Source organism: Mustela erminea, chromosome 20 (genome assembly GCF_009829155.1).
Source record: "Mustela erminea isolate mMusErm1 chromosome 20, mMusErm1.Pri, whole genome shotgun sequence".
NCBI classification, from domain to species: Eukaryota; Metazoa; Chordata; class Mammalia; order Carnivora; family Mustelidae; genus Mustela; species Mustela erminea.
The window spans coordinates 24048837-24064161 of NC_045633.1; the positions used below are offsets into that span (position 1 = coordinate 24048837).

The 15325-nt window shown below is 64.7% G+C and overlaps 1 protein-coding gene across 9 annotated transcripts; it reads left to right on the forward strand.

Annotated features, from left to right (window-relative positions):
- Positions 1–1107: 1107 nt before the first annotated feature.
- On the forward strand, positions 1108–14800 carry RHBDF1 (rhomboid 5 homolog 1). 9 transcript variants are annotated; one of them, XM_032327603.1, is made up of 17 exons: positions 7430–8033; positions 8103–8233; positions 9118–9331; positions 9751–9960; positions 10045–10167; positions 10239–10396; positions 10875–11132; positions 11263–11374; positions 11493–11567; positions 11656–11817; positions 12508–12608; positions 12740–12803; positions 13186–13280; positions 13413–13488; positions 13560–13660; positions 13792–13945; positions 14155–14800. In XM_032327603.1, exons 1-17 carry the CDS (start codon positions 7875–7877, stop codon positions 14572–14574), a joined length of 2613 nt encoding a protein of 870 aa, XP_032183494.1. In that variant the 5' UTR covers positions 7430–7874; the 3' UTR covers positions 14575–14800. The 9 variants fall into 9 exon arrangements, with proteins under 9 accessions (XP_032183488.1, XP_032183489.1, XP_032183490.1 ...); XM_032327597.1 differs by adding an exon at positions 1108–1205 and having other exon boundaries at positions 7894–8233; positions 12508–12803; positions 13203–13280; positions 13560–13693; XM_032327598.1 differs by adding an exon at positions 1703–1807 and having other exon boundaries at positions 7894–8233; positions 12508–12803; positions 13203–13280; positions 13560–13693.
- Positions 14801–15325: the final 525 nt, after the last annotated feature.

Consider the following 15325-nt stretch of genomic DNA (forward strand, 5'->3'; position numbering starts at 1 on the left):
AGCAGTGAAAGTGTCCTTAGGGGACCTATGGTTCTAGTTCTGTTTTCTGCGGGGCCATAAGCGAGGCCACTGTGAGAAAGTCTGGGTGGTCAGCCCTGCTTATGCCCTGCTATTGGCAGTCCCCGCCCCGCTTCCCTGGTCTTCCTCTGGGTGGTTCAGTCCCACACACTCTGGCGATGTTGAGAGACAGGGATGCTGGGAAGTTCCACCAGGACCTCAGCCTCAAACAGATGGATCATCTTGTGTCCAGCTCCGAGAGTGCAGGGCTGAGCCCATGGTTGGGGGCTCTGAAAGAGGGAACCATCCACAGTGGACGGAGGTCCTGCTCCCTTCAGAGAAGCGGGCTGTGGAAGAGAGAAGGCTGTAGGCCCAGCCTGGCCTGGGAGCACCTGCTGGGGGGCACAGGGGTCTGGGGAGGGGCCCACTGCCCTGATCCTGCCTTTGTTGTGAGGCAGTGTGTAAACACACGAATGGGTGTACAGTGGTTGTGTGCATGTGTGTAACTGGATGGAAGGGGCTATGAAGTCGTGTGTGTGTGGATATGTGAGTCGGTGTGAGGGTTTAGAGCATGGGGGCTGTGTGTGTGAGTGTGCGTTTCCATGAGGCTGGCTGAGTGTAGGGGATGTGATTTCGTGTGGCCTTTGGAGGAGGTCGGCAGTTCGGTTTGCAGGAAATGCAGGGACACTGTCCCGCACCGCCCCCTCCCCCTTTCTGAAGCACAAGTCAGGGCAGAATGAGGTCTGGCCTCACCCTGGAGTCCCGGGAGAGGCGAGGAGCCCGGGACTCCCGCGGGACCACGAGGTCTCTCTCCGCGGCCAAGGAGCCCGAGACCCGCCCCCCTCCCCGCCCCCCCCCCCCCCCCCGCCCCGCCGCCGCAGCTATCCCCGCGGGCAGACCGAGCGGAGAGCAGAGCCCAGCGGCCTTCCCGGAGGAGGTGACTCGGGCCGGGCGGGCCGCTCGCATTCCTGAGCCCTGAGTCAGCGCGGCCGCCCCCTCCGGCCGGGCCCGCCCCCGGCGCGCACGCCCCTCGCTCCATGGCATTCCCGGGCGGGCGGGCCGGACGGGCGCGCGGGCGGGGACTCGGCGCGGGCGCCCTCCCGGCCGGCGGCGGCGGCGGCGGCGGCGGCGGCGGCAGCCCCTGCCCGGAGCCCTCAGGACCTCCGAGGACCCCCGAGGACCCCCGCGAACCGGGGCCGGCGGCGGCGGTGAGTGAGCGCGCGCGGGAGCGGGGCGCAAGGCTCCGCGGGCCGGGCGGGGCCCGTGCTCCGTCCGCCGCGGCCGGGGACGCGGGCAGCGGCCGGAGTCGGGTCGGGTGCGGGGTCCAGGCCTGGGTCCGGCCCCGGGATCGGGCGGGTCCCGGCGCGGAGCGTCCGGACTTTCCTCCCCGGACTTCCCGAGCCACCCGCGGAGGCGGCCCGGCTCGGGATTCCTCGCCCGGCGCGCCGCAAAAATAGCCCAGGGCCGGATTAGCACGTCCGCGCGGCCTGACCGGGCCGGACAGCTCGGCTCCAGCCGCCTCGCAACAGCTGAGGGTCCCGCGAGCTGTAGGGCTCGCGGCCCGGGGCCGTCCCGGGGCCCCTCTGCGCTGCGCCCTGCCCCCCCTCCCCGGACGAGTTCCGCCGCGGCCCCGCCGGTGGGTGGTGCTTCGAGCCGAAACTGCGGCTCCGGGGGTGGGACTCCTCGGATCGTCCCGTCGCAGCCGTCGTCTCCGGGTCTGGGAGACTGTCAGCACCAGTAGCCGGAGCTGGGGAGCGAGGGGCGGGGGCCGGCCCTCCGTCCCGCTCCGCAGCCTCTGTCTCCCCACTCAGTAAGTCCCGGAACTGCAGGGACCTGGGAGCGGCTCCCCAGGACACCCCCCTACCTTGTGCTTAGTGGCCAGGAGGAGCGGAGGTGGGGGGCGTGGGGGCGTGCCTGGAAACAGGCCTTCTATTGGCAGGTGAGACCGACCCAGGTGCTCCGGGCGCTGGGGGAGGGCCTAGGCCTAATGGGGGCCTGTTTGTGGTTGGATGCGGCCTGGGCAGGGGGTCTCGCAGCCCGGCCTGCCCCTGGCCCAGCTGGCTCCTGACGGGGTGCGTTCTGTGCAGCGTGGGCTGTGTGTCCCTGTGTCCGCCTGGGTGGGCGGGGCCTGGATCTGGAGGCCGTAGCCTTGGACTGGGAACTCCCCCCCCCACCTTGGGACTTCCTGAAGGAGAAGATTCGAGGATGAAACTGGCTTTTCAGGTTTGGCCCAGCTAGATGCTGGGTTCTCCCCACCTCCCTGAAGCCAGCCCCAGCCCTCTAGAGAGCCCCCAGAAATCAGGAGGAAGGAGAGGAACCCAGCAGCTGTCTGGGGTCCACGAGGTCCCCCCGGGCAGCCCCCTGGGCTGCACCCCCTGCCACCGGGGGACCGTTCTGGGCCAGCTGGGCTCTTTTCCATGAGAACCAGGCAGAGGTAGTAGGTGGGCACGGGAGTCAGTGGCCCCACGTGGAAGGTTCTGGGCCCCAGGCCCCATCCCAAGCCTTCAAAGCAGCTGATCAGTGTCCCAAGGCGTGGACCGGCTGACTGAGGGCGGCCGAGCTGGAGGATGGCCGGGACCGTGTCCCTTGTGCCGGTTAGCGTCCCACCCCAGTGGCTGTCCTTGGGAACTCCTGTTCTCAGGGGGCCTTGGCTCAGAGGTGCTCACTTAGGTGTCCTCTGCCTTTCAGCACCTCCCTCAGAGTCTTCTCAGCTCCTGGCCCCGGCTCGGGGCATAACCTGTTGCTCTTTTCCCTGGATGTGAGGTGCTCCCCTTCCGGCTCCAGGTCCCCGACTTAGGTGTCTGTGACAGGATCCGCTTTCTGTCCGAGGATCATGTTCCTGGCTTCTGCCTGTTTTCTGGGTTGGGTGTGTTGCGTGTGTTGGAGGGTGAACCCCTCCTCCCTGAACTGAGAGGCTCTGGGTTGGGATAGGGTGGAGTTGGGGGTCCAGATGGGATGCCCCCGCCCCTGGGGGGCTGTGGCCAGTGCCAGCTAGGCGGGCACACAGGTCCCTTGGACCCCAGCTCCTGGGCAGACACTGTCCAACGCTTCCAGCCCCTTTGGAGTCACCAGGTGGTGACTGGCCTCTCAGGGCCTCTGTGTTCTTATCTGGAAGGTGGCTACAGAGAACCCTTCCCAGGGGCTGTGTTAGGTCAGCAGGCTCTGTTGGAGCCAGGTTTCAGGCCAGTGTGCCAGGCTGCTGATGACAAGCCATTTCCGCTCTTACAACAGACTCCAGGACTTGGCTTCCTTCCCCTCCCGGGACCTCTCCAGTGCTCTCCAGGAGCTGGCCCATCCTGGGAGGAGGTCGCTAAGCCCGAGGGTGTCAGGTCCGTGGGGGAACTTCTGGGGGCGCTGACCTGGGGCCTGGCTGCTCACCTGCCCTTGACCCAGGCAGACTGGTCCCTGTGCAGCTTGAGGGAGGGTTCCCCTAGCCCCAGAGCCCCAGCGAGGCCACAGGCTGTTGCAGCCAGAATTGGCCATAGCTAGACTCCGCCCTTGCGCCCTTGCTGATGGATGCGGGGCCCGGCCCTGCAGCCTCTCTGAGCCTTGGGGTGCGCTTGCCCTGTCGGGTACTGTCGCAGCCAGTGGGGTCAGGGACTTTGGTTCCGGCTGTCAGTGACCCCCAGGTTTGGGCGGTACCCCTCCCCGGGACTTGAGCTCCCTCTGCACCACCATCCCTGGGGAGGAACCTGAGTGTAATTATCTCTAGGTATTCCTGTGCCTTCAGGGGACCGCCTGAGCCAGGAGCCTCCGGTTCTGTTACTGGCCTTCTGCATACCTGTTTGGGGTGATGTCTGTCCCGTGATAGGTGACGAGGGAAGGTGGGATTGATGGGTCCCCTTGGGGATGGGCAGAGGGGCACTGTGGGGCCATCAGCGAGGTCTTGGGCCTGCCCTGCTGCTGTCGGACCTCATTTCCTTCACAGACAAGCGGTGAAGTCTGGGAGGGTTGAGGAGGACTGAGGACCCAACCATGACCAATTTCAGCATTTATGCCATTTATACGTAAGACAAAGAGGCAGAGAGAGCTCCGGGGGATTTCTGGGGTTAGGCATCCATTTGATGGGGTGGAACCGAAGTGTGAGGGTCAGAGGTCAGGGCTGTGGTGTGGAGGCTGGAGGATTTGGCCCCTCCTGGGATCTCGCTCAGGTGAGGCATGACGGGTCTGGGCGGGTGTCCTGGGGTGGGGCCCACTGCTGCTGCTGACCTTGGTGGTGGGCGGTCCCCTGCAGGGCATGGCCAGGGTGTGGCAGGTCTTGTCCTGGGGCTGGGCGATCCCCACTGCCCACCCGGCCTCCAGCTGCCCACAGTTTCATGGTGGCTCTGGCCGCTGTCTAAGCTGAGCCGGGGCATACCTGCGCCCCCCCCCCCCCCCGCCCCCCGCCAGTGTCCTCCTGCCTCTTGGTCACGGCCTCCCAAACTGGGTATCTCTGCAGGCTCCCATCTCCAGGATCCTCCCATGGCTTCTGCTCCGGTCCTACAGGCTCTTGGGACGTTGCACTCCCCCACCTTGCCCCCCCTTTGGCTGCCCTCAGGGAGTTCTTGGGAGCCAGCAGGCAGGGGCCAGCCTGGCTGTTGGGTCCCGCTGTGTGCCCGGCACTGCTGTGGTCCCTCATTTTCAGAGGAGGAAGTGGAGGGGCTTACAGAGGGTTGCATGTGGTGAAGACGAGCGGGAGTGCCCAGTGTCTCAGGCCAGGCTCTCCCCTGGCTTCCTGGCTCCCCTTCCCGCGGCCCCCACCCAACCCCTGCACCAGCCTCTCATCCCCAGGGCAGGAACAGGCTTCAGTAGGACCTGCCCCTGTTCACCCAGCCCTCTGCGCTGAGGCTGTCCATGGAAAGCAGCCCTTGTGGTCCTCTGACCCAGTGGGTCCCTCTCGTCCCCCAGCCTGGTCTCGGTCTCTCGTCCATCGTGAGCCCCACGCCTCTCCTGTGCTGCCCAGGATGTCTGGGTGTCATGTCTGCCCCTGTTTCATGCGCCTGGCTGGGCTTAGGCCCCACTTGTAGCATTTACTAAGCCGCTGTGTACACTTTCTACTTGACGTCTCCTCGCCCAGTGCAGGGTCTCCTGGTGGGGCTGGGCTCTGGGTGGGCAGCCTTGACTGTTGTCAGCCTGACTCAGATGCTGTGTGACCCTGGGCTGTCAGGCCCTCCCCGGGCTGCGGTTTCTTCCGGCCCTGAAGGGGGTCAGTGGAGCAGAGATGCTGAGATCCTCTGGGATCCCCCCCAGAGGGGTTGGCTGGGAACAAGAGCCCACTGTGCTCCTGGGGGAGGCCCGGACACTGGGCCACTGTCTCCTTTGGGTGGGCACTCTTTGTCCTCTGGGCCTGCCCCCTCCTGCTGGGGCCCATTCTGGGGCACCCCCCTTGTGAATCCCACCCACTTGAGGCCCAGATGGGGAACTGTGCACAGAGGGGTGGGGCAGACCAGGAGCCCAAAGCATGGGGGCCCCTGTGGGTTACAGAGCACCCCCCACTGCCCCTAGAACAGGAAGGACTTGGGTGGAGGTGAGGGGCACCAGGAGATGTGGGCAGACGGGCACAGGGATCGGGTGCCTCCCTCGTGAGCTCAATGGCCCTTGTGTTCTTGGGGCTGCCTGGAGGCCCAGCCTAGCAGGGGTGGGGAGTGTCCCTGTGTACCTCACCACCCTTTTCCCAATTCTTGCCTTGTTCTGTCCCTGCCCCGACCTCGTCCTGGGGTCCGCTCCTCCTCCCAGACCCAGTTGAAGGGTCTTTTTCGGGAACTGTTCATCACTCTAGATCCTGAGGACGGGCCCTGTGTTTCCCAAGCAGCGGCTCGGACCAGGCCTGCCTTGGGCACCGTGGGCCCAGTAGGAACAGTGCAGCCTACACGTGGACGGTGCCCTGGGCTGTGCCTGGGAATCCGGGGCTGGGAGCATCTGCCAGGGGTGGGGCCAGTCTTCTGACCCAGGCTTTGTGCAGGGGTGAGGCATGGCGGGAGCCGTGAGCCGGAGGTAGAGAGCTGGCTGTGGGGAGAGGCTGCGGGGGCAGCAGAGCTGGGAGGGTCCTGGATGTGTGGGGTGCTGGGAGCGGTCAGCTGGCGGGGTTCCTTGGACTCCTAAGTCGAGAACCAGTCCATACTCCTGGGAGGTGCTGGGAATGTCTGTGGAGGCTCCTGGAGAGGCCAGCCCCCTGGCGCTTGGCCTGGGGCCTCCTGGTGGCCAGTCTGGGGCCAGGAGGAGCTGAGCACTGGTGGGAGGGGGGCCGTTCTTGGCGATCCATGCCCGCCTGGTCTGTGTTGGGGTTCTGCTCTCTCAGGTAGGGAGAGCTGCGAGTTGCTCTGAGCGGACCCCTGGCTTCCCTGTTCTGTGTAAGCGCCGCGGAAGCCGCGGGGCGGCCCCTCGGGCCCGTCTCTGGGAACGAGCACCCCCAGCATGCGGCCTGTACCTCGGGGAAGGCAGGCCTCTGTTCTCTGAGACTCCGCTGGCCTGTTTGTAAGGCGGGGCGGGGGGGGGGTGGGTTCTGGACCTCTCCTCAGGCAGGCGAAGGGAGGCTGTTTCTAGAGGCATCCGTGGGTGGGGCCCCAAACCCAAATTTTTTTTTTTTTTTTTTTTAAGATTTTATTTATGTGAGAGAGAGCGTGCGAGCGGGGTGGTGGTGGTGGTGGCGGTGGCCGTGGCGGTGGGGGGAGGGGAGGGGCGGAGGGACATGCGGCCTCCCTGCTGTGTGCGGGGCCTGCCTCCACCGGGCCCCCTCCCAGGACCCTGAGATCCTGACCTGAGCGCGAGTCACGGGCGCCTCCCCCAACCTGAGTGTCAGAGTTGGTCCAGCTCCCAAGCTCTTGGATGTGACAGAGGAGTTTTGGGGTCTCCACCCCCCTGCTGTCTGCGCCCCACACTGTGCTTTGGACCCCGTGTCCAGACACCTTGCTGTCCTTCTTTGGGAGAGCCGCCCTGAATGGGACCTCCTGTAATGGGAGGGGACCCGGCCTTATGGTCGTTGTCTCTCCATCCCCTGGACAGAGTCAGACCCTGGGCTTTCCAGCCCGGGTCTCAGGTGCTCAGGGAGGTGCGGGGCGTGGCTGGGGGGCCGTCCCGTGGTGCGTGGCGCGTGGCGCCCCCTGGTGGTCCCAGCCGTCACCCCCACCCAGGTGGCTTGGGGAAGCAGGCAGGATCTCCCAGACTGGTGGAAGCCCTGTGGCCACTCCTCCGGGAGCTGGAGGGGTCACGCCCCCTGTGGTGGGTGCACAGGGTCTCTTGTCCTTGCAGCAGATGGCACCGGGGCTCTAGGGTGAGGTCTGGGTCCGACAGGGCTGAGATGCAGACTGGTGTGGGACCTGGATGTCACCTTTTCAGGAGGACGTCTGTGGCCCGGGAACCCTAACATGTTGTTTTCCCTGTCATATGTCTCACGTTTTAACATAGCGTGTTGACTGACTTACAGGTTATTATTTTTTTTTTTTAAGATTTTATTCATTCACTTGAGAGAGAGCGAGCGTGCGCATGTGTGGGGCAGAGCAGAGGGAGAGGGAGAAGCAGGCTCCACGCTCGGCACACGACCCTGAAGTCACTACCCCAGCAGGAAGCCAGAGTCGGAGGACGCCTAACCGACTGAGGCACCCAGACTCCCCGTGCTTACTTAGGGGTTATGTTTGGACGGTGTGCACCAGGAAGGCTGGGATTTTGTCCCTTCTTGTTTCCTTGTCTCTCCATCCGTGTATCCCTAAGTTCCTGGGAGTGGCTCTTAATGGACGCTCAGATATTTGTCATGAATGTCTTTCATCAATGAACGGATTCGTGTTGTCTGAGGATCTCGTTCATGCCCTGCGATGTCTCTTGGGGCGTGGAGTTCAGAGAAGGGCTCCAGGACCATCCCTGGGTGCAGCAAACCCTGGGAGGTCTGTGGGCACCGTTCCTGAATGCCCCCTGCCCCCCTAGGCCCGCCGTGCCCCTCCAGCGCCATGAGCGAGGCCCGCAGGGACAGCACCAGCAGCCTGCAGCGCAAGAAGCCACCCTGGCTGAGGCTGGACATCCCGGCGGTGGCGCCCCCAGCGGCGGAGGAGCCTGGCCTCTTCCAGGTAGGCCCCGGCCGACAGGGGCTGGGGGGGTGCCCTGTACAGCCTCCTCACTGCGACCCCGCTGCCCAGCCCCTGAGACGTCAGGCTTTCCTGCGGAGTGTGAGTATGCCCGCCGAGACCGCCCGTGTCCCCTCGCCCCACCGTGAGCCCCGGCGGCCCGTCCTGCAGCGCCAGACGTCCATCACACAGACCATCCGCAGGTATTCTCCTGGTGTGGCGGCTCTGCTGGCCGGGGGGAGTGGTGCTGGGGGGCTGGGGCTTGGCACTTGCGTCCCCTGCAGGCACGGGGGCTGGGAACAGAGCCAGGGTTCCTCCTGTCTTGGCTTTCTCCTTGATCTCGTTCCCCGGGTCACCCTGTCCTCCTTCGTAGATCTGGGGACCAGCTGCTCTCCCCTCCAGCACTTGCTTTCTCCTTCTCTGTCTCTCCTATCTCCACGCTCTGGTCCCCGGATAGCCGACAGGTGCGCTTCGGGCGTGTCCACACTCTGCCCCTCTTGGGTCCCCCCGCTGCCTGCAGGGCTCTCCCGCAGCGCCGGTCTCTTTCTCGGTCCCTGCTCAGGTACCTGGGGCCGGGCATGAGTGTGCGGACGTCAGGTGGCGTGCATGGCTTGTGATCTCTTGGGGCTGCCGGCGCTGTTGGTGTTCCCTGGGGTTCCTCAACAGTCGGTGCTGGCAGTGGTTTTCCTTGCATGGCCTGGAGGGACAGATGGCTTGCCTGGGCTTGCAGTGCCCACTGTCTGAGTTCTCGGGCGTTTGAGGTCACGCTGCTGCCCGGGGCCAAGCTCCCTGGCTCCAGGCTGAGCTCTGCGTGCCGCCTGTGGACTTGGTGTCTGTCCCTAAACGTCCCTCTCTGTCACGGGTTGAGGATCTGTGTAGCATACTCATGGGGCGAGGCCTGCTGTCTGCGGTTCTGGCGGGAGCCTGGAGCTGGCTAAGTTTTTAGGGGGTGGCCGGGGCTGGAATCCACTGCCCTCTCAGTGAGGCCCAGCCCACCAGGCCTGCCCCAGTGTGATGGGAGGCTCGGGGCGGGTGTCCGTGAGGAGGGCCCCCGAGGCTTCCCCATGCTGAGAGCCTCCTGTGGCAGGGGCACCGCGGACTGGTTCGGGGTGAGCAAGGACAGCGACAGCACCCAGAAGTGGCAGCGGAAGAGCATCCGTCACTGCAGCCAGCGCTACGGAAAGCTGAAGCCCCAGGTCATGCGGGAGCTCGACCTGCCCAGCCAGGACAACGTGTCTCTGACCAGCACGGAGACGCCCCCTCCACTGTATGTGGGCCCGTGTCAGCTGGGCATGCAGAAGGTATGCCCGTCCACTGCCGCCTCCAGGCAGCCTCTTGCGCAGCTCCTGGGGCTGGGGCTGTGTGCCCACCGCAACCGAGGGGATCCCTCAGAGCTCCTGGTGGGGCAGGGTGCTCAGACGGTGCCAGCAGGGCACCTTGGATACCCTCTGGGAACCGGGAGCCAGGCTAGGGGACGGGGTCCTGGGATCGTGCCCTGGGGCCCGTCTCTGGGTGTGAGACCATCTTGGGATGAACAGCAGGGCACAGGCACTGTAGGTGAGGATGGGGACCCTCTTGGGTTCCTGCGCAGCCATCCAGGGACCCACTGACCCACCGGGAGGGGTGGCAGCTGTGTTCTCCACGGCGGGGTCTGGGGTGGGGAAGGACCCCCGTAGCGATGACCCTGGCCTTGACTCTTACGTCTCCTTCCGTCTGCCAGATCATAGACCCCCTGGCCCGGGGCCGGGCCTTCCGCGTGGCGGATGACACGGCCGATGGCCTGAGTACCCCGCACACACCTGTCACGCCGGGTGCCGCTTCCCTCTGCTCCTTCTCCAGCTCCCGCTCGGGCTTCAGCCGGCTCCCGCGGCGACGCAAGCGCGAATCAGTGGCCAAGATGAGCTTCCGGGCAGCCGCGGCCCTGGTGAAGGTGGGTGCGGGGCCTAGGGTGTGGAGCCGGGGGTGGGGGTGGTCCGGCAGCCCACACGCTGCACGCTCCCCTCCTTGCCGGCAGGGCCGCTCTCTTAGGGATGGCACGTTACGCCGGGTGCAGCGCCGAAGCTTTACTCCTGCCAGTTTCCTGGAGGAGGACACAGCGGACTTCCCTGACGAGCTGGACACGTCCTTCTTTGCCCGGGTAAGAGCACACGGACATCCCTGCGACCCCGCCGTCTGCGTGTCCTGCCCTGATCGCCCCTGTTTGCTCAGGAAGGAGTCCTCCATGAGGAGCTGTCCACGTACCCGGACGAGGTGTTCGAATCCCCTTCGGAGGCTGCACTCAAGGACTGGGAGAAGGCCACGGAGCAGGCTGACCTCACGGGTGGGGCCCTGGACCGCAGTGAGCTCGAGCGCAGTCACCTAATGCTGTGAGTGCTGCTGGGCTGGGGGGGGAGTGGTGAGGAGCAGCTGGGCCCTGGGACATGGGTACCCTGGAGGCCTGAGGCAAGGAGTACTCTCGTGGGCTGTGGCTGTGGGACCCAGGGCGGGGCACTCTCCAGGGCTCAGTGGCCCACCTGCCTGACAGCAATGGCCCTGGAGGCCCTAGGCTGAACAGAACCCAGCAGGGAGGAGGCGGGTGTTGTACTTAAGGCTTGTAGATCGCCAGGGGTGATGGGGGAGCCTTAGGTAGGTAGGTTGGTAGGTCAGATCATAGGTCGAATTCCACCTCTCCATCTCCAGAAGAGCTCCGAAGCTTTCTGGGGTAAGGAGGACACTGGTTGACCCCATGGCACCATCCCTGCTAGATGGGAGCGAGAGGTGGGGGAAGGTCAGTCTGGTCCTGCCGGGAGGGATCACTGCAGGCCGGGCATCTAAGGCGGGAGGTGACATCCCCCTTCCCCCCAGGCCCCTGGAAAGAGGCTGGAGGAAGCAGAAGGAGGGGGGTGCAGCGGCCCCGCAACCGAAGGTGCGGCTGCGGCAGGAGGTGGTGAGTGCGGCGGGCCAGCGGCGGGGCCAGCGTATCGCCATGCCGGTGCGCAAGTTCTTTGCCCGGGAGAAGCGGCCATACGGGCTGGGCATGGTGGGCCGGCTCACCAACCGCACCTACCGCAAGCGGATCGACAGCTACGTCAAGCGGCAGATCGAGGACATGGACGACCACAGGTGCGCCGGGCGCGCGCGGGGGGGGGGGGGGGGCGCGGGGGGGGGGGGGGGGGCAGCTTCAAGCAGGCAAAGCGGGGGGCCGGGGGCGCGCCCACACCCCCCTGAAGCTCTGCCCCGCCCCACCGCGCAGGCCGTTCTTCACCTACTGGCTCACCTTCGTGCACTCGCTCGTCACCATCCTGGCGGTGTGCATCTATGGCATCGCGCCCGTGGGCTTCTCGCAGCACGAGACCGTGGACTCGGTGAGCGCGGCGCCCTTCCCGGCCTGGCCCGGGCGTCTGCAGTCTGGGCCCACACTCCCTCTGCCACAGTCGGGGAGGAGAGTGCCCGGGCGGCCTCTGTGAGCTCTCCCACCTCCAGGTGCTGCGGAACCGCGGGGTCTATGAGAACGTCAAGTACGTGCAGCAGGAGAACTTTTGGATCGGGCCCAGCTCGGTGAGGGCAGGGCCTCGTCGGCATCGGAGGGTGGGGACCCTGGGTGGGCCGAATCAGGTCCACCACTGCCCATCTCGCTCGCCCGCAGGAGGCGCTCATTCACCTGGGCGCCAAGTTCTCGCCCTGCATGCGCCAGGACCCACAGGTGCACAGTTTCATCCGCGCTGCGCGGGAGCGGGAGAAGCACTCGGCCTGCTGTGTGCGCAACGACCGGTCCGGCTGCGTGCAGACATCGGAGGAGGAGTGCTCGGTGGGTGCGCCCGCCCTGGTTTGTGGTTGCTCTGGGGCTTACCAGTGAGGGCACTCCGCTCCCCTGCGCGCCCTGCCTCCCGCTTGTGCATCGCAGACAGCAGCTTCATTTGGTCTGGGACTGGGGCGCGCCCTCTGTGCGCATGCGAGTCCTGTTCTTGTGCACGTGTCTTATGTTGACACAAGCGGTGCTGCCTTACTCTTTCCACTATGCAATTAGAAGAGACGCCCCCCCCCTCCACCAAGGATTCAAGTTAAAAAAAAGTTATTTAAAAAAAGATTTATTGAGAGCACAAGCTGGTGAGGGCAACACAGGGTGGGGGGAGAGCTGACTCCCTGCTGAGCACAGACCTGGCCACAGGCTGGAGCTCACCACCTGGAGCTGAATGAAGAGTTGGAGGGGTACCACCGAGCCCCCGATCCGGGCTTTTATCACCTCGTACGTGGAGGTGCTACAGTTTGTACCAGTTCCTCATTTGGGTTGTTTCAATTGTGAAGCTCTTAGGAATTCTGTTGAGCCCCTTTCAACAGTGCCCCCACATGCTTGCATGTTTCTGGAGTGAAATTCCAGTGCCACGGGCTGTGGGCTAGCGTGAGAGTCTCAGTGGCTTTGGTTTTGATTCCTGTCTCCTGTTGGCTGCACTGGTCAAGGGGTGGGCTCTGACTGGGGGTCGACTGTGTCCTCCCACAGTCCACGCTGGCAGTGTGGGTGAAGTGGCCCTTGCATCCCAGTGCCCCAGACCTTGCCGGCCACAAGAGGCAGTTTGGCTCTGTCTGCCACCAGGACCCCAGGTCAGTCTTGATGCCTCTTTGTCCAAGCTCTGTGGGGTGTGGGGGAGAAGGCATAGCCTCCCCTGTTGTGGAGCTGGACAGGTGTGGGTGCCAAGGAGATAAAGGATCTGACCACATACTGGTTCATGCAGAGTGTGTGATGAGCCTTCCTCGGAGGACCCCCATGAGTGGCCAGATGACATCACCAAGTGGCCGGTGAGCTGGAGTAAAGGGCTGTTTGGGAGTCACCCCCATCATGTGGGAGAGGAGTCCACACCTCATCCCTCAGTGAGGCCAGAGACCCCATCCAGGGACCACCCTGTATGTTCAGATCCTGTGCCCATGGCCTTTGCCCAGCCTGTCTGGCTACCAGCACCTGCTCCTCTGAGCAGGTAGCCAGAACGAGAGGACCAGGGGACACTCGGGAGGCACATGACCTTGTTCCGACCTGACGGATGGCTTCTCTAAGTCTCAGGGTGTGGCGGGAGGGCGGTTTCCTACCATAGGACCTGTGCATCTTTGCCCCAGTCCCCAAGCACAGTGTGGGGCCCAGGGTTGGGGGAGGCCCTAACCCAGCTCACCCGCATTTGTGACCCAGATCTGCACCAAAAACAGTGCCGGGAACCACACCAACCACCCGCACATGGACTGTGTCCTCACGGGCCGGCCGTGCTGCATTGGAACCAAGGGCAGGTAGGTGCGCTTGTGTATGGCCGATCCGGGGGTGGGAGGTTGCGTTGCCCTGGGCCCCCCCCCCCCCCCAGGTTCTGAAACGGCCCCAGCTGCCCCCCTCCAAGTCTTCTCAGCCCTGGCCTGGCCTCGCAGGTGTGAGATCACGTCTCGGGAGTACTGTGACTTCATGAGGGGCTACTTCCACGAGGAGGCCACGCTGTGCTCGCAGGTAAGACTCTAGGGCAAGTGTCCCTCCCGTCGCCCCAGCTGCAGTGGGTGCTGACAGGCCACTCTGCACAGGTGCACTGCATGGATGACGTGTGTGGGCTCCTGCCCTTCCTCAACCCCGAGGTGCCTGACCAGTTCTACCGCCTGTGGCTCTCCCTCTTCTTGCACGCCGGGCAAGTGATACCATGTGGGCTGAGCTGTGCCAGGTGGGGTGGGTGCCCCCAGGGACTCTAGGTGTGGCTGGCCAGATGGTGGAGGGGTGGTCTCCCCGCTGAGACCCTGCCGCACCCCGCCCTCCCTGCAGGATCCTGCACTGCCTGGTGTCCGTCTGCTTCCAGATGACCGTCCTGCGGGACCTGGAGAAGCTGGCCGGCTGGCACCGCATAGCCATCATCTACCTGCTGAGTGGGGTCACTGGTAACCTGGCCAGCGCCATCTTCCTGCCATACCGGGCAGAGGTAAGGCTGCCCCCAGGGCAGGGACCCATCCCAACTGGCTCCGTGTCCAGCACGGAGCGTGGGTCCCCGCACAGTCCAGCCTGGGAACATCTCCTTTTGGCTCCTCAGTGTTGACGTGAGCCCCCGGAGGCAGGACGGGAGACGGGGCTCTGGGTCCGGGGAGGGTCTGCTGGGCCTCACCAGCTCATGGACACCCTCATTGTTGCCAGGTGGGCCCGGCCGGCTCCCAGTTCGGGATCCTGGCCTGCCTCTTTGTGGAGCTCTTCCAGAGCTGGCAGGTCCTGGCGCGGCCCTGGCGAGCCTTCTTCAAGCTGTCGGCGGTGGTCCTCTTCCTGTTCACCTTCGGGCTGCTCCCCTGGATCGACAACTTCGCACACATCTCGGGCTTCATCAGCGGCCTCTTCCTGTCCTTCGCCTTCCTGCCCTACATCAGCTTTGGCAAGTTCGACCTGTACCGCAAGCGCTGTCAGATCGTCGTCTTCCAGGCGGTCTTCCTGGGCCTCCTGGCCGGCCTGGTGGTGCTCTTCTACTTCTACCCCGTGCGCTGCGAGTGGTGCGAGTTCCTCACCTGCATCCCCTTCACCGACAAGTTCTGCGAGAAGTACGAGCTGGACGCACAGCTCCACTGAGGGGCCGCCCCAGGCCTCCCGGGCCCGACCTTGGCCTGCACGCCCGGTGTGCGGCCGGCCGGTGCCCTGCACTGACCTCTTGTGCCTTGCTCACTGTGGTGGACTTCTCGTCCTCCAGGGCGTTTACTACACTAGTTACCACGATTACCTTCTAACGAGTTTTTTGACGACCACCTCGTGTGGCCAATAAATGCACCGGGAGCGTTTTAGCTGCCACTAACTTACCGGCGCTGCCTCCTCTTTGTGGTCTCTGGCTACGGCTGTGGAGGGGGGCGGGTCCTTCAGGCCTCTTCCTCACCCTCCCCTCCCGCTTACGGCTCTGCAGAGTGGGGAACAAAGTGTGAGACACACCTCCCAGTAAAGTCCCTCTGCCAGATGGCTGGCTGGACCTTGTCCCCGTCTTTAGGGTGACTGGCAGCTGACGAGAGAAGAACCCATGGTTGTGCTATTGTGCCCTCCCCTGCCCTGAGAAGTACCTGACCCCAGCCCTCCCTCTCCAGCCAGAGGCTGCCTCCCTTTCCAGGAGCCACAGGGTGAAGGGTGCTGCTCCAGGTGAACCCTGGGAGCTGAGGCTGGAGACCTCACCCACACTGTTGGATGCAAGGCCCCTGCTGCCCCGTAAGCGCACAAAGCCAGCCATCGACTTTATGTCCCCTTGCCATAAAAATCATGGTAGAATCACTGGTCTGGTAGCCAGGGGATGGTGTGGCTGCAGGGTTCAGAGCAAGCAATGGAGACCTCAGGGCTCCCC